This window comes from Urocampus carinirostris, unplaced genomic scaffold (genome assembly GCF_059441175.1).
Source record: "Urocampus carinirostris isolate Australia breed hairy pipefish unplaced genomic scaffold, RoL_Ucar_1.0 HiC_scaffold_32, whole genome shotgun sequence".
Lineage (NCBI taxonomy): Eukaryota > Metazoa > Chordata > Actinopteri > Syngnathiformes > Syngnathidae > Urocampus > Urocampus carinirostris.
Window position 1 is genome coordinate 54,477 of NW_028283139.1, and position 19,373 is coordinate 73,849.

At 40.1% G+C, this 19,373-nt stretch overlaps 1 protein-coding gene across 10 annotated transcripts in view; it reads right to left on the minus strand.

The window, feature by feature from the left end:
* The window catches only part of LOC148345710 (rho guanine nucleotide exchange factor 18-like), a 55,838-nt gene that overhangs the window by 30,606 nt on the left and 5,859 nt on the right, over positions 1 to 19,373 (minus strand). For 7 of the 10 annotated variants that reach the window (XM_088325846.1, XM_088325845.1, XM_088325848.1 and 4 more), the window contains exons 2-14: positions 14,303 to 14,500; positions 14,111 to 14,216; positions 11,679 to 11,819; positions 10,088 to 10,338; positions 9,868 to 9,993; positions 7,504 to 7,621; positions 6,894 to 7,148; positions 6,750 to 6,826; positions 6,487 to 6,665; positions 6,338 to 6,411; positions 3,484 to 3,669; positions 3,237 to 3,383; positions 2,908 to 3,020 (exon numbers count right to left, since the gene is read on the minus strand). In XM_088325846.1, the coding sequence (XP_088181972.1) occupies positions 2,908 to 3,020; positions 3,237 to 3,383; positions 3,484 to 3,669; positions 6,338 to 6,411; positions 6,487 to 6,665; positions 6,750 to 6,826; positions 6,894 to 7,148; positions 7,504 to 7,621; positions 9,868 to 9,993; positions 10,088 to 10,338; positions 11,679 to 11,819; positions 14,111 to 14,201 (1,758 nt within the window). In that variant the 5' untranslated portion in view covers positions 14,202 to 14,216; positions 14,303 to 14,500. Of the gene's footprint in view, positions 1 to 2,907; positions 3,021 to 3,236; positions 3,384 to 3,483; positions 3,670 to 6,337; positions 6,412 to 6,486; positions 6,666 to 6,749; positions 6,827 to 6,893; positions 7,149 to 7,503; positions 7,622 to 8,948; positions 9,070 to 9,867; positions 9,994 to 10,087; positions 10,339 to 11,678; positions 11,820 to 11,921; positions 11,962 to 14,110; positions 14,217 to 14,302; positions 14,501 to 19,373 lie in introns of those variants that run through there. The other 3 variants (XM_088325849.1, XM_088325850.1, XM_088325851.1) reach the window with 3 other exon arrangements.

Below are 19,373 nucleotides of genomic sequence, written 5' to 3' on the forward strand. Positions count from 1 at the left end.
GAAATACCTCGCACTCAATTCCACCAACTGTAGGCACATCACAACCAAAGGACCTAAAGCTTCCAACTTCTTCCAGCACCTGTCCATTCAACCTTATTTCCAACACCATGCCCACTCCATCCAGTGAACACTTCATCACCTTACTCTTCCTAACATTCACACATAACTTACGCCTATCACACACTCTTCCAAACTCCATTACCAACCTTCTCAATTTTTCCTCAGAATCAGCCAAAAGCGCTGTGTCATCTGCAAACAACAACTGACTTACCTGCCACACTGTTCCACTGTTAGCCATCATCTCAACACCTCTGCCAAATACTATTGCTTTCACCTCTCACACCAAACCATCCGTGTACACAGTAAACAGCCATGGCAACATCACACACCCCTGTCTCACAACAGTCAACAAAGGGTACCACTCACTACTCTTACACATCGACTCTTTCATACGCCTTTTCCAAGTCCATGAAAGCCAGACAAAAATCCTTACCTTTTGCAAAATATTTCTGAAACACCTGTCTTACTGCAAACACCTGATCCACACATTATCTTCCTTTCCTGAAATCACTCTGCTCCTCCATCACAACCCAATCAAGACTCTTCCATACAGCTTCCAGACAACAAACTGATACCTCTCAAATTGCTACATTCACCCTTATCACCTTTACCCTTATACAATGCCCCCAGACATTCAATACACAATCAACAAAAAACACTGACTTTAAAAAGCATATGTACATTCAACAAAGGTACCAAGCAGTCAATCATAGCCGTGCCACCTTTCTCCAAGCATTCAGCAGTCCAACCATCCAACCCATAATTACTAATTCCATCAATTATCTGCACCGCTTATCCTCAGTAGGGTCGCAGGTGTGCTGGAGCCCATCCCAGCTATCTTCAGGCAGTGGACACCCTGAACTGGTAGCCAGCCAGTCGCAAGGCACACAAGGACAGACAATACCTACCTTTCCTTTCTAAAGTACTTGAAAAAGTAGTGGCACAGCAGCTGAATGATTTTATATCCGAGAATAACCTTTTTGAATCTATGCAATCAGGATTCAGGGCTAACCACTCTACTGAGACAGCTCTGATCAAGGTAACAAATGATCTCCTACTGGCAATGGATTCTGGCGCTTCATCACTTTTGCTGCTGCTGGATCTTAGTGCTGCTTTTGACACAGTGCACCACAATTTCCTACTAGAACGGTTGGAAAAATGGATTGGTCTCTCAGGAACCGTCCTCTCGTGGTTCAGATCCTACCTCTCAGATAGGACGCACTGTGTTAAATATGGCGAAATGACATGTGAGCCCTTTAATGTTACCTGTGGTGTTTGCAGGGTTCAGTGCTTGGCCCCCTTCTTTTCAGCATTTACATGCTTCCATTAGGTGATATTATTCGCAAGTACAATATCAGCTTCCACTGCTACGCATATATCTTCCGTTGGAGGAATCTCCCACACTGAACTGTGGAAATTTGGAGGCCTGCCTCATTGAGATAAAAGAGTGGATGTCACTCAATTTCTTGCGTCTTAATTCTGAAAAGACCGAAATGTTAGTCATTGGTCCATCTAAATGCCGTGACTTATTCTCAAAAACTGCTGTGAACATTGACAAATGTCACATCACACAGAGTGACTCAGTTAAAAATTTAGGTGTCATATTTGACCCTGATCTCTCCTTTGAAACGCATGTAAAGAAAATTACTAGAACCGCTTTCTTCCATCTTCGTAACATTGCTAAAATCCGTTCAATACTGTCTCAGTCGGATGCGGAAATTATAATTCATACGTTTGTTACCTCCCGTCTAGATTACTGTAATGCACTACTCTCTGGTCTCCCGAAGTCTAGAATCAAGTCTCCTCAGCTGGTACAAAATGCTGCAGCGAGGCTTTTAACTAGGACAAAAAAGTACGATCACATAACACCGATTTTGGCTAACCTGCATTGGCTCCCAGTTAGCCTTAGATGTGATTTCAAGGTTCTCTTAGTATTATACAAAATCATACATGGACTTGCTCCCTCTTATCTTTCAGATCTGATTTCCCCCTATGTCCCGGTCCGAAGCCTACGATCTGAGAGTGCCGGTCTTCTGGTGATCCCAAGAGCAAAGAAGTGTTCTGCTGGTTCGAGAGCGTTCTCCATCCAGGCACCGGTGCTGTGGAATGCTCTTCCCCCTAAGATCCGATCTGCAACCTCAGTGGAAATGTTTAAATCTAAGCTTAAAACTCACTTCTACTCCATAGCATATGAATAACCTACTCTTCTCGTCGGCTGAAAAATAGTCTGTGTAATATAGTGTAATAATCTGTGAAGCCCTTTGAGACTCTTCGTGATTTAGGGCTATACAAATAAAAATGACTTGACAATTCGCTTGCTCATTCACACCTAGGGTCAATTTGGACCGGCCAATAAACCTGATAATGCATGTTTTTGGAATGAGGGAGGAAACCGGAGTGGCCGGAGGAAACCCACGCAAGCACGGGGTGAACATGCAAACTCCACACAGGAAGGCTGGTAGCTGGATTCGAACCCATGACCTCTGAACTGTGCTGCACACGCACTAACTACTGCGCCGCCGTACTGTCCTAATTACTACTTATGATATTAAATTTTATTTCTCATACGATATATCTTTTTGGTAGTTTGATGCATTTTTCTGGGATACCTCGGGTTCTGAGCTGATAAGAATAGGTTTCTATCCCGTGCTATATAGCAATTTGACTTTCAGATCCCCACTCAGAATGCATTATTGTCGTATGCCAGGGATTTCCTGTGCTTTGACCTGGTTTGAATAACTGATCCTCTTGAAAGCCTTTATTTGATTGCATAAACGCAACACAATGCTGTGTGCCGTTAAATGTTAGGAGAGGAAGAAATTATTTTTGTTGCACTTTAAGACCTACGGTCTGCTCCACAGTTCGGCTGCCACAGAGATCTTTAAGTTGGGGGTCAGAGCTGGCCCGCTGGCTCCGGTCTTGGTTTCTGGACTTGCCGGAAAGGTTCTTCTTCATATTGCCTGGCAGAAAAGCGGCCAGCCACAGACATTAACAAAAAAAAAAAAAAAACACAAGACAAAATAGACATTAACAACCACATAATAAGCACATAGATAGCCCCACTCCTATATGATACTTTATTAATAATTTAAAAGTTTTTTGATTGCACAAGGTGCACTTTAGTACAACACATTAGAAATGCAGCTTCCTCAGGACTTGAAGTGCTTTAGACTCACTTTTAGTGAGGAAGTTGGGGCTGCTGTCATAGCCCCCAAAGGTCTCTGCCCTCCTGGGTAGGATTCCAGAGCTGTTCCCTTCAATTTTCTGTGATGACAGAAAGGCATACCTCGCACCAGATTGGAGCAAATTTTGGAGATCTTCCACTGGTTTGACACAGGGAGAACGTTTTGCTTCACATCTTGCCACAACATGAATTTCACGTTGGGGAATGCGTTTAAGAGTTTACTTAGAGCAGTGCTTTACCATCAGTGATGGTTCCTTTAAGCAACGACTCCCCCAGCTTGAGATCTGAGCCGTCGCCTCTTAAAAGAAGCTTGGAACAGGTAGCTGTGTCCTCCACACCTGGCACAGATTCTGCCATCTTGGCAAAAAGTTGCAGTTTCTCGGAAAGTGCTTGGACAATCACCGCATCCTGCTGGCTCAAACATTCTAGGATAAAAATAGAAATCAATTAACTCGGATTCCTGTACACCTTTTTTTGTTGGGGGGGATTTTGCAAGGTTTATTGTTCTATATTCTTTATCAATTATCGGTCAAATCATAATACACTACAAAGCCAAGAGGCTGAAACACTTGCTCTCAGCCAAGAGGCAGAGTCAAGCTCCCAGCCACAGAGCCACGCAGCAATCAGTGCGAATGCAATTCTAGAGTCATAGCTGGCATCATGAATGGAAAATGATATCCGTAATTAACGTATGATGCAGACTTGTAAAGTCCAGGACCCGTTGAAAGTAATCCAAGGAAACGAAATGTATATTTCCAAAGTTAAGGGTGGGAAAAATATATACCCACTATTGTCCGCTGCGACAAGAGACAGATCTACCGGTAACTCAGCTTTACCCCAAATCCCATTAGCCCGCGTGTGCTCCGCCCTTTCTTTTTGATTCGTCCGTAGAACACATAACAGAATAAATCTCAAAAATAAATACATTACAAAAATATACAGTTGCAAATACATATTATACATGGTTACACATATTTACGAAGAAAGACGGTATACCGAGAGAGTTTTCAAAGCTTTAATAATAATAATAATAATATAACTTTCATCCCAAACCGTGCCTTTGAAAGGTACCAACACTGGTAGTAGGATCACGCTCGCAATGTATCAAACGTGCCTGTTAAAAAAAAAAAAACATCCCGTAATTGTGAAATTCACGGAAGATCGTCCTCAACTTCCTCCTCATAACTATCGCCATCAAGGGCGTCTTCCTCATTATCGGAACGTACCTTAACTTTACAGACAATGTATGCTTAAACTTAGAAGTTGCAGTCTTTCTTGGCGCCCATAATTCTACTGGTCTTAATCTTACCTTTTATATTCTAGCGCCGCAGGTGGCCGTTAGAAAAATTCCATAAATTGGCTGCTTCACTGGATAAGCCGCAGGGCTGAACATTTGGGAAAAAAGTAACTTTGGAAATATACATTTTGTTTCCTTGGATTACTTTCAACAGGACCCGGACTTTACAAGTCTGCATCATACGTTAATTACGGGTATCATTTTCCATTCATGATGCCGACTGTGGTTCTAGGATTGTGTACTATTGACTTTTGAATTGTGTCGGTAGGAGGTTAGGAGGCTAGGACCTTGACTCAGCCTCTTGGCTGGGAGCAAGTGTCTCGGCCTATTGGCTTTGTAGTGTATCATGATTTGACCGATAACGGATAATGGATAATTGCTAAAGAATATAGAACAATAAACCTCTACAAAATCACAATCGTGGAACTAACAGCCTGGTCTGGGTTAAACTTGTGATCGTGTCACAAGTTTTAATGGGTGCGGCTTATAATCAGGTGCGCTCTATAGTCCGGATTTTACAGTACATATAGATTATATATATATATATACATAGAGATTATATATATATATATATATATATATATATATATTTATATAAATGCAGTGAAGAATAGGTATTTGAATACACTGCTATTTTGCTATTTTTCCCACTTGGAAATCACGGAGGGATCTGAAATTTTTATCGTAGGTGCATGTCCACTGTGAGAGGGATAAATTAAAAAGAAACATCCAGAAATTACAATGCATTATTTTCACAGGAGGGATGGTGTTCTTTGGATTATACTCTTCATTCTTCTTCCTCCAAACACGCTAAGTGGAATTATGACCAAAAAGTTCTATTTTAGTCTCATCCGACCACAAACCTTTCTCCTATGACTCCTCTGTATCATCCAAATGGTCATTTGCAAACTTAAGACGGGCCTTGACATGTGCTGTTTAAGCAGGGGAACCTTTCAAGCCATGCATGATTTCAAATCATGACGTCTTAGTTTATTACCTACAGCAACCTTGGAAACAGTGGTCCCAGCTCTTGTGGACACTGACCAACTCCTGTCGTGTAGTTCCGGGCTGATTCCTCACCTTTCTTAGAATCATTGAGACCCCACGATGTGATATCTTGCATGGGGCTCCACTCCGATTGAGATTGACCATCATGTTTAGCTTCAACAGAGGACCTTGTTTGCCCAAGTTGCATGGCAATTTCCCCGTGGCCCTTTTCCAGCCTTGTGGAGGTGTACAATTTTGTCTCTGCTGTCTTTGGGCAGCTCTTTGGGTTTCACCATGTTACAAGTTAGTTTTACTGATTGTATGGGGTGGATAGGGTTCTTTATGCAGCTATAAACCTAAAACAGGTGCATCTAATTCAGGATGATACATGGAGTGCAGAAGGACTTCTAATGGGCAAACTAACAGGTATTTTAGGGTCAGAAGATGATACACAGGTGTTCAAATACTTATTTGCAGCTGTATCACACAAATACATTGTTAAAAAATGTGAGTGCTGGATTTTTCTTTTTTTCTCTCACAGTGGACATGCACCTACGATGCAAATGTCAGACCCGTCCATGATTTCTAAGTGGGGGAAATAGCAAAATAGCAGGGTGTTCAAATACTGTTTTCTTCACTGTATATACATGATTCCTTTAAAAAGAGTTGTAATTTCTCTTACTCCCACAAGGTGGTAGCAAAACATTTTTTTCTTTTTAAGAAGGCTCTTGGGTGGACGCCTTTTTACTCTTTGGATGTTTTTTGGCTCAACTCCAAAGCATTTTTTTCAGTTACTTGGATGTCTGTACCTTGAAAATCCTTCAACCTTGATGCCCGATATTCCTCCTCCTCACTGAAGAGCCTCTCTTCATTACGAGGGCAGCTAAGAACAGGACCAAAGTCCGTAATTATCACCATTGGACTACACTTTCACAGCTACATTGGACTAAATGGCTACCTCTCGACAGCTTGCCGTATTTGTGTCATCCAAGTGTTTCTTTCTTCCTTGGAGGCCGTGTGGATCTCGTACATCTCTGGCTCATTGGAGGATGCGCAGATCAGAAACATAGCTCTCTCTGCGTGGGCCACCTCCCGAACAATCAACTTCTGAAGAGAGATGACGGATGGCTTGTTGTCCTAGATGGAATAAAAATCACAAGAAAATGAATCAGGTTATGCTCAAATTAAATTATGTATAAATAAAAGTATTAATTGACTCACCACGGCCGCAAAAACATATCGCTGATCTTTCTCTTGTAGCAGCAGCAACACATCAGAAAGGAGAACTGCAAGAATATCTTTGAGGGGTAAAATAACAGAATGAGTTGAAGAAAAAAAAGTTTCTTCATGGTGTTCCCATCTAACCTTTGAGTCTGCCAGATGCAGCTTTCCAATTGATTGTACCCTCGAGCAGAAGACGTCGTCGACCTTGCGCCAAATCTCCCCTATGAAACACTCGGCCGTCTTTGATTTTGCCAAGCACCTTCGGCTCCATCTTGCTGTGTATTTCTCGAAGGCGACACGTTTTCTCATGAAGGTTGACCAATGAGTCGACTTGAACGATTGTGTCTTTAATCAAGCCTAGTGCACGGGTAAGCTCCATGTGCTCTTCAGTGCCCTCTGGAAAAAAATAAAACAAATAAAACAAACTTTATGTTGAGAATTAGTCATCAACCCAGCCCCAAAAATGATGGGATTCTCACTGCCCAGTCTAAGGGACATTGCCAGATGCACTATTTTCAGATGTACTAACAATTTAGGACAGTCTAGAAGAAATACCTCATAAATATTGCTTATACATCCTAGTATCCTTTACTTTTTAATCTTATTTTCGTTTTTTTTTTAAGTCTTTTATTACATGTTTATCATGTAGTGCAACATCTAATCTTGCTGAGAACAATCTACTGTACATCCTGACCAATGGGAAAAAAAAGACAATTCTATTCTTGTATGAAGAAAATTAATATGACCAGACCTTCAGTGCTGTGCAGGATGCGCTCCACAAGTGCTGGGTATTTGGTGATGCGCTGAGTTACAAGCAGAATACACTCAGGAACTCCTAACCTTCGCACAATGGACAGGTTGCCGATTTTCTGAGACAACAAAAGACAATAACCAAACACAAGGTTAATATTTGGGGATGGGGATTTTTTTAAGGTCCAGAAATGACCTTAAGTGCATTTTCAGTTTTGATGAAATAAAAATGAAATAAAACTGAAACAACACAAGTTTTAGCAATATTAGATTTTCTCAAAGGTTTGTGGGTTTTTTTCCACGCTTTTTTCTTTAGCAGCTTGCTGAACTTTTGCTGCTACTTACATCCTAACATTACGGAGCTGACTCACTAAAGTTTAGTAGCTTCTTTCATAAACACATATTTGTGTTTGTTATTCAATACATTTATGCCTGAAGTAAAATGTCTGGTTTTAAGCGATGTACGGCGAAAGTTTTTGACTATTATTATTTTGCTTTGGAAAATATGAGACAGTGACTCATTTGTTGCATTAGACAGCACCAACTACCGCTAGGGCTGTGTATTGATGAGGTTTTAGCGATTCTGATTCCTTAACGATCCCTGCTTATCGATCCAATTCCTTATCGATTCTCACTGCGGAAAAATAAGCACTATGTGACTACAGATATAGTACAAAGGGTTTTATTAATATAAAAATGATTTAAAGATGGGCTGGTATAGGCAGTAGGACAGGAACATTAAGTTCTGAATAAACAATATTAATCACAATTCAGTAAGAGTTCAACTTAAAGTAATGCAATACCTGAGATCAATTATAAGTCATGTATCCAGTAAGAATATCAGAACATCATGAATGAGAACAAACAATTCTGCGAAAGGAAATTAGAAAATTAACCATTCTTTTTTCTTTAAATTAGCTGGTCAGCTTTGTCAGCAAGGGGGCTAGATCTTTCTGGCGTAATGTGTCTTCAGCTGTGGAAAACACCCTCTGACTTGGGGTAGAGGACGCCTGGACACAAAGATAGGTCGCAGCCAGACCCGACAGCAGCGGCATAGTGTCTCTCTTTTCCCACCACCACTGTGCGGCGTCATTCTTGGTGGGGATGCAGGCCAGGCTTCTGTAGAGCTGGACTTTTTGTTCCACCTTCTCGGCCATGGGCACAGTGGGGACGGTTCCTTGCAGGGACAGAAGCTCAGAGTCCTATTCTTCAAACAGTTCCTCCAAGGCAGTCTTTTTAGAAAACAAACCTCATGTCACGACTAAACTTGGCTAACGTAGCTAGCTAACGTTTGGCTAACGTAGCTAACAGTTAGCAGGCTAGCTACGTTATTTATCTGCTGTGGCTACACTGTCCTTGTGTCGTCGGAGCGCTCAAACACGGTGCATTCTTTCAGTTTGATGTCATGTTGGCCAGCCAGATGTTTAAGCATGTTGGTGGTCTTACCCCCTTTCGCCGAGTTGGCGTTTTTGCATGTATGGCATACTCCTGCATCGTCTATTTGAGTGAAATACAGCCACACCTTAGAACGTTGACTGCCGGCGACATCTCTGTAGCTGATGATTGGTCGAGCAGCGACAACAAATAGCACGTAGATCGACGTCACCTGATCCTGCATTGGGGTGTGTTTGTTTGCTATGTTCGCACCGCAGCCCTGGCGGGATTGATAGTGCAAGCAAAATTGAATTTTACTACTGATTCCAAGGAATCGTTTGACAGCGGAACAGATTCCAAATTAGAACCGGTTACCGATGCAAGCCCTCATCGTCATCATCATCAGTCATCATTAATCTCTCCCTACATCAGTTTTATTGTCACTATTCACTTTTCTGTCTATTAAAAGCTAAAATACATAAAAAATTATGTACTTACCTTCTGTGTTGTTTCATGACAATTGAATACGTGAAACAGTAAGAATCAGCTTCTAGAACTGGAGTCTCCAATGATGTGCCTCCGGGCACCAGGGTGGCGGCCCCTTAGGATAGCTGAGGTGTCTGACGAACTGTTTTGGAAATTTTTCTCTATTGCTGGGTCATTATGATTTTCTAGTCAACGATTTTTTTTTTAGTAGTTGACAGAGTATATTTAACACTACTTCCAATAATTAATCTGCTTATAACATAGTTGCAACATAATAACAACAAGATAAGTTGTGATATTAGAAATGCATATAAAACTAAAAAAAGACCCATGATCCATTAATATGCCTGTCAGATATTTATTATCTTATATTGATTATATAAATATTATTATATTTATTAGTGAGTCAGAGCATTTACTATTTTTTGGTTTTGGCTCCTAATTTTCATTTTAGTGCATTCCTGATTATTTGATATAAAACCCGGAAATTATTTAGTTGTCTCACCCGTATGATGCTGTGGAATCTTTTGTTCGTCTGCATCTGTTCTTTATAGTAACTGACAGCCTCCGTGTGGTGACTGCAAAAATCGCCGTAGCTGTCCTTCATCTTCTCACCTGCGTCACCTGAAAACTGGAAGGTTTTATGGAGCAAATTAGAAACAAAAAAAAAACCAACAAAAAACAAAAAATAGAAACGTGTTTGTCTTTTCATGTCCTTTCTTTACTTGTGCAATCAATATGTCAGCTATGCTTTCCACTGTGTAGTTTCCCTTTGCAGGTGAAACAATGCTCTCTCGCCGGCGTTCTTTAAGGCAGGACAAAAAATGTGTGTGCATCTCCAGGATGTTTTCCAAGCGCGGGAAAAGACATTCCAGTCGGCTCAAGTCCATCTGAAGGTTTTCCCTCAACTCTTTGGTGTAAACACGAAGCATTATCTTCAGTGTTCGCACGTGGTGCATTTCCGTCTGCATCAGCTCTGTCAAAGAAATTGACATATGACAATCATTTTTTTCTAAATATTAGCTGTGCCAATAACACATTCTGTGTTGTTTACTAGGGCTGCACGATTTTAAGAAAAAACCTAATTGCGATTTTTTTTCAGACCAGTTTTGCAATTTCGATGCAATTTTCGATTTTAAAAGAAAGGTGCATTATCTGTGCTATTTTTATTTTTTTTTATTTTCATAAGTACTTAAACCCTTGAATGCATGACAATGAGTGGAGTCGGTTATTAGTGGGGAAAAGTATAAAAACACTCATGGCATCATATCATACACGTTTTATGAGAAATAAAGTACCTCCTCCAAGCCCTCGCCATCTCTCATATCTCAGACCCCTCCATCCTCTCCATTAAATTTTATATTGCGGCCTTCCCCCCTATAAAACCTATACAGCTGATATGGTTATCAGCATGTAACCTCCCAGGCAATGACTTAGCACAGGGGTCGGGAACCTTTTTGACTCAAAGAGCCATAAAAGCAAAATATATAAATTTTATTTTCGGAAAAAGCCACACCATATATTATAAGACAAATTTACTAAATTGCTAAACCCGCGCCCCAGAAAAAATGCTTAGTCTTCAGCACATTTATTTTTCATAATTTGATAAAAATAAAATAAATTAAAAAAATAAAATAAAAAGAGAATAATGCCATGTCTGAACAGGATTAATAGCTCATGTTTTGAAAGAGATGGAGAAAATTTGCATGCAATCAAATTTGTCTCTGAGCCACAGTTACTCACAGAAAGAGCCATATATGGCTCGTGAGCCATAGGTTCTCGACCCCTGACTTAGCAGAAGAGCAGGCCCAACTAGGCTTTGCCTTTTCACAGCCAACTACCCCGCTTGAACCACAAACACGGCTCGCCATTCTTTGCAGGAGCTGTAAATCCCCACCATCATCATATACCTGAATCATCTCTCTTACCTCTTCCCGCGTCTTGGTTTAAGATTTCATGTGAATCTTACAGAGAATAAATTTAAGTTTACAGCGCCCTCTTCTGGGGAGCTTTGTTAGGTTTGCAGTCTATAAATCCTTGTAAAGAAACGGGGTGGTATGCAATTACACAATCGCACTACGTCACATGGCAATGTCGATTCGATTCTGGTTAAACATGAAGCTCTATTGTCTGCAGTCAGGCCATTTCACATTGACAAACAAGACAATGATTGAGAAATATTTGTTTTCAACACTGCTTCTCACTCTTCGGTTTTGAGTTAATCCAGAAGCTTGACTGTTATTGTAATGACCTAATAGCAGTATGTTTTGTATTGTTTGAGTCAGTTTTAAACAGAGTGCATTCAAACAGACAGACCATAAATGACATCCTGTCTCTTCACAGCCTCTTTTGAGTGTCTCTTAACAAACTGTGGGTCGACTGCCCAACTCCAGGACTCTGCTTCCAGGTCCTGCGCATCACACTCAAGATCAGCTCGCACTGCAGCATAGTGATCATCTGGGAAAAATGAGAAAAAAAATGAGTCTTCTTGTTGTTACATTTTCATGCAAGCAATAATCTGCCAGTGTTGCGATTATGAATGAGAACATATTAATCCACCTAAGTTTTCCAACTTGAATGGTTGTGTTCAGGACAGAGGTCAGGGAACCTTTTGGACCCAAAGAGCCATAAAAGAAAAAACAAAAAAATGTTTTTAAAAGAGCCACACCATTAATATTTTAAGTCAATATTCAACCAAACCAAGAAACCCACTCTCTAGCTAATTCTTCAGTTCCTTTTAATACACTGTGGGATGTTTGATGATTAAATAAAATCTATAAAATTATAATAATAATGCCACAGCCTGTGTCCCATATCAACATATATATAAACCACTTAAAATGTGTCTCCCTCCCGCAGTTGTGAGGCCTCTTTATAAGGTTTCTTAATTCCCTCATGTTGAGGTTTAGAGTTTTTCCTTGCCCGCATGTTGGTTTTAGATGAGGGGATGGTGTAATTGTGGCCTGTGCAGTCCTGAGACATTTTGTGATTAATGGCCATACAAATAAATGTGACTTGACTAGACAGCCTCTTTAGAGTGTATAGGCTCATTATAATTATTTGTCCTAAATAATGATTTCAAAACAAGGTGCAAGCAAAGTTATTTTTGTAAAAATGTCAGAAAATACAGCAAACAAGGATACCAGTTTATCTAATTTTAGATTAGAAGGCTCTGTGCAAGAAAAAAAGTGTACACGCCCTCTTTATAGGTCCGCCCATTCCTACCACTCATCCAATCAAATTACCCCTGGTGCTTTGTTACGGCTTATAGGTAAGGAGTTGGTTTTCGGTCAAAGTTGGATCTGTAGCTTTTCGTCATAAAGTGTCTCAAAGATGAACATAGATTGTTGTAATGAGCTTCCAAAAAGATAACTTATTTAGTGTTTTACAGCCACATCAGAGTCTGTTAACTGTTGTTAATATTGTGTCCTAAATATGCTAGACCAAACCCTTTACGGTTCAATATTGTCTTGGCATCACATGTGCAGCAGTCGGCTCTACATTTAACAATATATGAATTAGTTGTACACGTTTCATTTTGTCCCTGAGGCCATATATAGTCAATGAAAAAGCCATATATGGCTTGCGAGCCATATGTACTTAACGAGAGAGCCATATATGGATCGCGGGCCATATGTACTTAATGAGAGAGCCATATATGGATCACGAGCCCTATGTATTGAACGAAAGAGCCATAAAAGGTTCGAGAGCCATATTTACTCAACGAAAGAGCCATATAAGGTTCGAGAGCCATATTTACTCAACGAAAGAGCCATATAAGGTTCAAGAGCCATATTTACTCAACGAAAGAGCCATATAAGGTTCGAGAGCCATATATACTCAATGAAAGAGCCATAGGTTCGCGAGCCATATTTACTCAATGAAAGAGCCACATATGGTCCGCGAGTCATATTTACTCAATGAAAGACCCATATATGGTCCGCAAGGCATATTTACTCAATGAAAGAGCCATAGGTTCCCGATTAGACCTTTCATTTTGTGATTACTTGTGCTTGATACGCATTCAAGGTATCGGCTTGTCTATGCAAACACAGAGTGTCCCTTGTCTGGATAATTTTGTGTTGCAAATTCTGGAAAATATAGTCAGTACGGAATGAAACATACAGACTCCAGCTTACTCGCTAAAAGAGCCTCATGTGTATTGGTCGATTTCTTCAGGACATTTCCATTTTATTTTCTGTAACTAAGGTGAAAATCTACCTATAACTAGTGGATGCCAACAGTTTTATCTATCAATATATATAGGCTGTTTTTGGCTACCCACGTATAACCACATCTTGTGACCACAGGGGACACAGGGGCTCACTTTAGGGGCAAGCAAGCGCAGTACTTTGTTGAACTTGGTGAGAGTCACATGAATTAAATGCTCCTTTATATAATGTCAAAAGATAAATGCGTAAAAAAAACGTCTATTTGTCTCGTGACCTCGCCCTTGTCATCGGAATATTCGCAAACGGCATGTTTATGAGGTTATTCGTTTATCTCTAGTCATAAAACCAATTCATTTGGATTGCTCCAGAAATCCAATATTCTGCTTCCAATAGGATTATTGCCTGAATGTAAGCATTTAAAAGATGAGTCGTTACTCCAAACAGTCAGCAAATAGGCAAATCTAATCCCTTTTTCATAAAATGTGCCATAAAACGTATTTATTTTTCAAAAAAAAAAAAAAAAAAAAAAGGTGAATGTTTTTCAGTCACACAATAAACGAAATAAAGTCAACAAACCTTCAACTATGATGGACTCAGTCATGGAGGGAACGAGGGAAACAGTGTCATCATTGTAGCGCTTTAATCGAAAAGTGTCAGTTTCATCCATCCCCCCGGGAGAGATCTGCGTACATAAAAAGAAGGTTTACAGTCTAAAAAAAGACCCCAATTAATATTCTGATGACAATAATAATAATCCAAGTACGGGACCCTGAGGTGTGGTGGCGCAGGCTGTGGCTGAGGTATGATGCGGGCAGTCCGGGAAATTTTTGTGTTACAGTGGCCTGGGTACTTGTTCCTCGAGGAAACACAGTAATACCAGGAGCTGCAGGAAAAGTTGTGTGGCCATTGAGGCTCTGTGATGAAGTTGTGCCCGACTGTTCCTGCTCTCGATGCCGGCTTTTATTGCTAGAGGCCAAATACACATAATACAAATGTTAGTAACGAAAGGTTTAGGAGATCATCAGGAAAGAAGTCAAAGACAACAAAGTTGTACCCACTGCTCATCAATGTTTGTTAAGACTTTGGGGATTTATTGCTGTGCATGCGTTAAATAATCTGTAGGGACTTCCTTAATTGTTTACTGTAGAACATTTAATATAAGGCTGCGTCAAATTGACCTGAGCCATCTCTCAGTTATGCATAATATCAGATGCAAACGACCCGGACATTGGACTATCAAGCCTCACCCTACCTTAATCTTACAGTTTTTTCTTCTCCCTCTTATTCAACCATGTGAGAAGTGGTGATAAATGAAAATAAATTGACTTATACTTGGGCAGCACGGCGGGGCAGTGGTTAGCGAGTGTGCGGCACAGTTCTGAGGTCATGGGTTCAAATCCAGCTACCAATCTTCCTGTGCAGAGTTTGCATGTTCTCCCCGTGCTTGCCTGGGTTTCCTCCGGGCACTCCGGTTTCCTCCCACATTCCAAAAACATGCATGTCAGGTTAATTGGCTGGTCCAAATTGTCCCTAGGTGTGAATGCGCGAGCAAATTGTCTGTCCCTGTGTGCCCTGCAACTGGCTGGCAACCAGTTCAGGGTGTTCCCTGCCCACTGCCCGAAGATGGCTGGGATGGGCTCCAGCACCCCCGCGACCCTACTGAGGATAAGCGGTGCAGATAATGGATGGATGGATGGATGAATTATACTCCCGGGCCACGCGACGGAGCGAGTTCGGCGGACACGGCGTCACCCTAATAAGGATAAGCGGTGTAGATAATGAGATGAGATGAGGTTTTTTTTGTTCTTTTTGAAGGGTCGTCGCTACTTCGCAGATTTTCAATTTTTGCGGGTGGTTTCGGTCCCCATTAACCGGGTCTAAAAAAAAATAATAATTAAAAAAAAAATTTAATTTTTTTTTTTGGAAGGTGCGCCGCTACTTCGCGGATTTTCAGTTATCGCGGGTGGTTTTAGTCCCCATTAACCGCGTTAAACGAGGTCTTACTGTACCTGGGATCTACTGTAGGGAAAAAAAATAATAACATTGTTCGTGAGCTGAAAAATAACGAAACAACGTAAATTTGGTACTTAGCTACACATTCTGAGTGTAGGTCAAACAAATCCACTCATTACTATAAAACCTTCGACTTCAGCTAGGTCATACCTCTGGATTCTTTGCAAATCAACTGAAATACTGAAAGCCTTTTATGATTTTAATTTTGCCGATGATGGATTAGAGCCAACGGTATAAATTTTCATGATATGGTAAAACGGTATATTTAAGTCTTCACATGTTGGACATTTTTCTTTATTGTAATTGTAGTACAGAAAAAAAGAAAAATAGATATTACAATATTATAATTTTCTGAGACAGTCCTGCATTTGTCCCAGGTTTTATGGACTGTATTGAAGCTAGAGAGTAAAAAAAAGGATGAGGGGGGGAAAAAACTGAGAAAATGGACAATATATATCGATATATCCTGATTTAAACCATGTGATAATTTCTGAAATAACTGTTGAAATTCTTGATAGAAGATGCGTCCAAAGTTATTTCGGGAATGGGTGTCCTATAAGCAAGCCCGTGGCTTCCACCAGTCTTCCATTGTTTCTTTTCAGGTGATTTAATATAGTGATGTTATCATGCGACAAGCCTTAAAAGCGAATGTGAATGTGAAATAAAAAAAAAAAAACGTATGAAGCGTTTCTGGCCAATCTTAATGAAAAGTCAACACAAGACGGCTTCTGAATAAGTCTCAGCAGCAGTCATTACCTGAACTTTTAAAAATTGCTCTTGTAATACTCAACCAGCATGCGTTGAATTTATAGATTATTCATTTAGTTTAGCTGAAAAAAACAAAACTAATATTAACATCAGTGTCTTTGGATCACAGACACCGGAGAAGTTTTAGTCCTTCTGAGTAGATTCAACAGCAACATGGAACACCCAGATTGAGAAAGTTAATATTGTTATTCCAGGAAGGTAGAGAAAATACTCGAGTCTCCAGTTAACTATAGCAACATTATCTTGAACAGAATCCCCACAACAGATAAACAATTTAAAAAGAAAAACAAAGATAAAGAGACCGTGGGAATTTAGAGGTAAGCTGTGCCACACAAAAAAACATTGAGACATAAATTTCAGCGTCACCCATGACAAGCCCAAAACGTAAACTAATTCACTTCAGGAAGATGAAGAGGACAGTACACAAATTACTACGACGGGAATTCCAGTTGCTCCAAGATTAGCAAAGCATAAGTGAGGACAGGCTGTTTTTTTCTTTTTGCTGATATCACAGCTCTTATCAGCACACAGACCACTAGTTTTTGCATACTTAGATGACCCACGCAGGAAGCTCAACTGGCTAAATAAAAAAATTGAAACAATAAATCTGTCACTTTTAAATATAAAAAGACCCATGTAGATGTGTTGGCTCATTTACTACGAAAAATTGCTTAAAGCCAACCAAAAAGTTAAATTGTATATTTGATTAACATGAAGGAAAAATTTGCTACAAAAGTAAAGTTTTTCAAGAAATGGCAACAAGAGGAAAAAAAGTTGACCATTGTCATCTTTACCTACTTAGGTGGGCTCAACAGCTCTCGACATAAGGAATCCCTTTTTATGAGCGAAACTTCACTGTGATGACATTTGAAAGATTTTTCTTTCTTTCATTTTCCTTTAATAAGGTAAATGAAACGTTCCAGGTCTGAAGGAAAAGCCGCAACAAAAACGGCATGCAAGTCCTAACTTATTAGCGTTTTTTTTCCAATTTAAAAGTAACGCACATAAATGTTTAGCATGTGCCAAAGTCCAAGTGAGACAGTAGACCGTGGGATATGGCGTCCCCGCCTTACACCTTTAAAGTCGCCAATATATGTTTTTCGGCCCCTTGTTACAGCATTTTCACAACTATGCGATATGTGTTGCATTAGGGCTACACAATAAACCGAAATCTAATCGTTATCACCGTAATGTAGTGCGATAAGCTAACTGCAAAACACAGTGGTTTTTTTCAGTGATTCATAGTTACAGTTTATATTCTAGTGATGGAGTGTTTGGCCAACAAGAATTGTCACATTTCATGGTTTTAACAGCGCCAGGCAATGAGAAGCAGGTTTTAATGGAGGTCACCATAAAGCAGGGGTCGGGAATCTTTTTGACTCAAAGAGCCATAAAAGCAAAAAATATTAATTTTATTTTGGGAAAGAGCCACACCATATATTATGAGACAAATTTACTAAATTGCTAAACCCGCGCCCCAGACAAAAGCTTAGTCTTCAGCACATTTATTTTTCATGATTTGATAAAAATTATGAAAAGAGAATAATGCCAGAGCCCCTGTCCCAAAATCAACAAACATACCACTTTAAACTTGTCTCTTTCTTGCAATTACTCAAGATCGGTTAAACTCCTTTTGACCCTTTTTTTCATACATATTGGTTTCAAAACCAGATGCAAGCAGTTATTGTGTAAAAACGTCACAACATTCTGCAAATAGGGAGCCTGATGAGCTCACTTTTGGCGCAGACGGCGTAGGGCGAGAGATAGGAGGGAGTGCTTGCACTTTTTGCATAGCTCCACCCATCCCTCCCACTCACCCAATCAAATGACTAAGTTCTCTTCCGGTGTTTTGGCGTATTTACAGTTCTGTGGATTCATCATAAGCTATCTGAACACTGAACACAGATTGTATAGTGAACTTTTATATAAAGGATTCTTTAGCGTTGTACAGCCAAAACGAGGTTTTTTCCCCCCCTTTTTTTGTGTGACACCTTGACTGTAAATTGTAGTGAAAAACGTGCCCTATATATACTGCGAAGTAATACCATATTATTTAGCTTTGGTTTGGCTTTGCGTGAACCTGAACAGGATAGACAACTCAACTTTTGAACAAGATGGAGAAATTTTGCATGCAATCAAATTTGTCTCTGAGCCACAGATACTCATAGAAAGAGCCATATATGGCTCGCAAGCCATAGGTTCCCGACCCCTGCCATAAAGTGAGGCAAAGTTTGCAAGACATGTTTGCACGACTTGCTGGTGTAAGCTGCCAGTCAGTCAAACAGCCCTTGCATAAATGGCCACCAAAACAAAAACCACAGCTCGTAGCTTTAGAGGCTCGTTACATTGAAAATAAATTCATTTAATTAAATTGGACGCTGAGGAAAGACAGAAAAGCGCAAAGAAAAGCTGATAACCAGTAGGTGCTGCCTGGGTTTGTATTGCGTCCGGGAATTGGCGACCGTGGCTAGTCACCAACAGACGACTTGGAGCTACTACTCGTGGAAACCCACTACCTTTGTGACTCTGGTATTTTAATTATCACAAAGACCTTGCAGAAGTCACTGTTACCAGTTACTAGCGTGTAGGTAGCTAACCATCCGCTCACTAAATCTCTTTCTTACACTGAAAGGAGAAGCCCTCCAATTTTGTTGTCCTTTTGTATACTGACAATAAAGACAATTTATTTAATTGCAATTCTGTTTTTATTTGTGGATCAATAGTTGTTATTTTATTACAGTCGTATACTCTCAGTCTCTAAGGACGTCATCTTGAGGTAAGTTTGCATGTCGCTATGTTTAAGTTCTCCCTAAAAACAAAATGAGCACAGAAATGCACTTTTCTTTTGAAATTGAAAATCCCATCAAAATTGCAATACAGGTCTGAAAAAAAAAATCGCAAGTAGGTTTTTGTCCAAAATCGTGCAGCTCTAAACAAGTCGCCGATACAATACCTCTATTATATTGTATTTATTTACGATTGGTGCAAAGGCTTGCAGTGATGTTAAAGGAACAAAAACCTGATAACTCGAGGAACGAGTACCCAGGCCACTCTAACA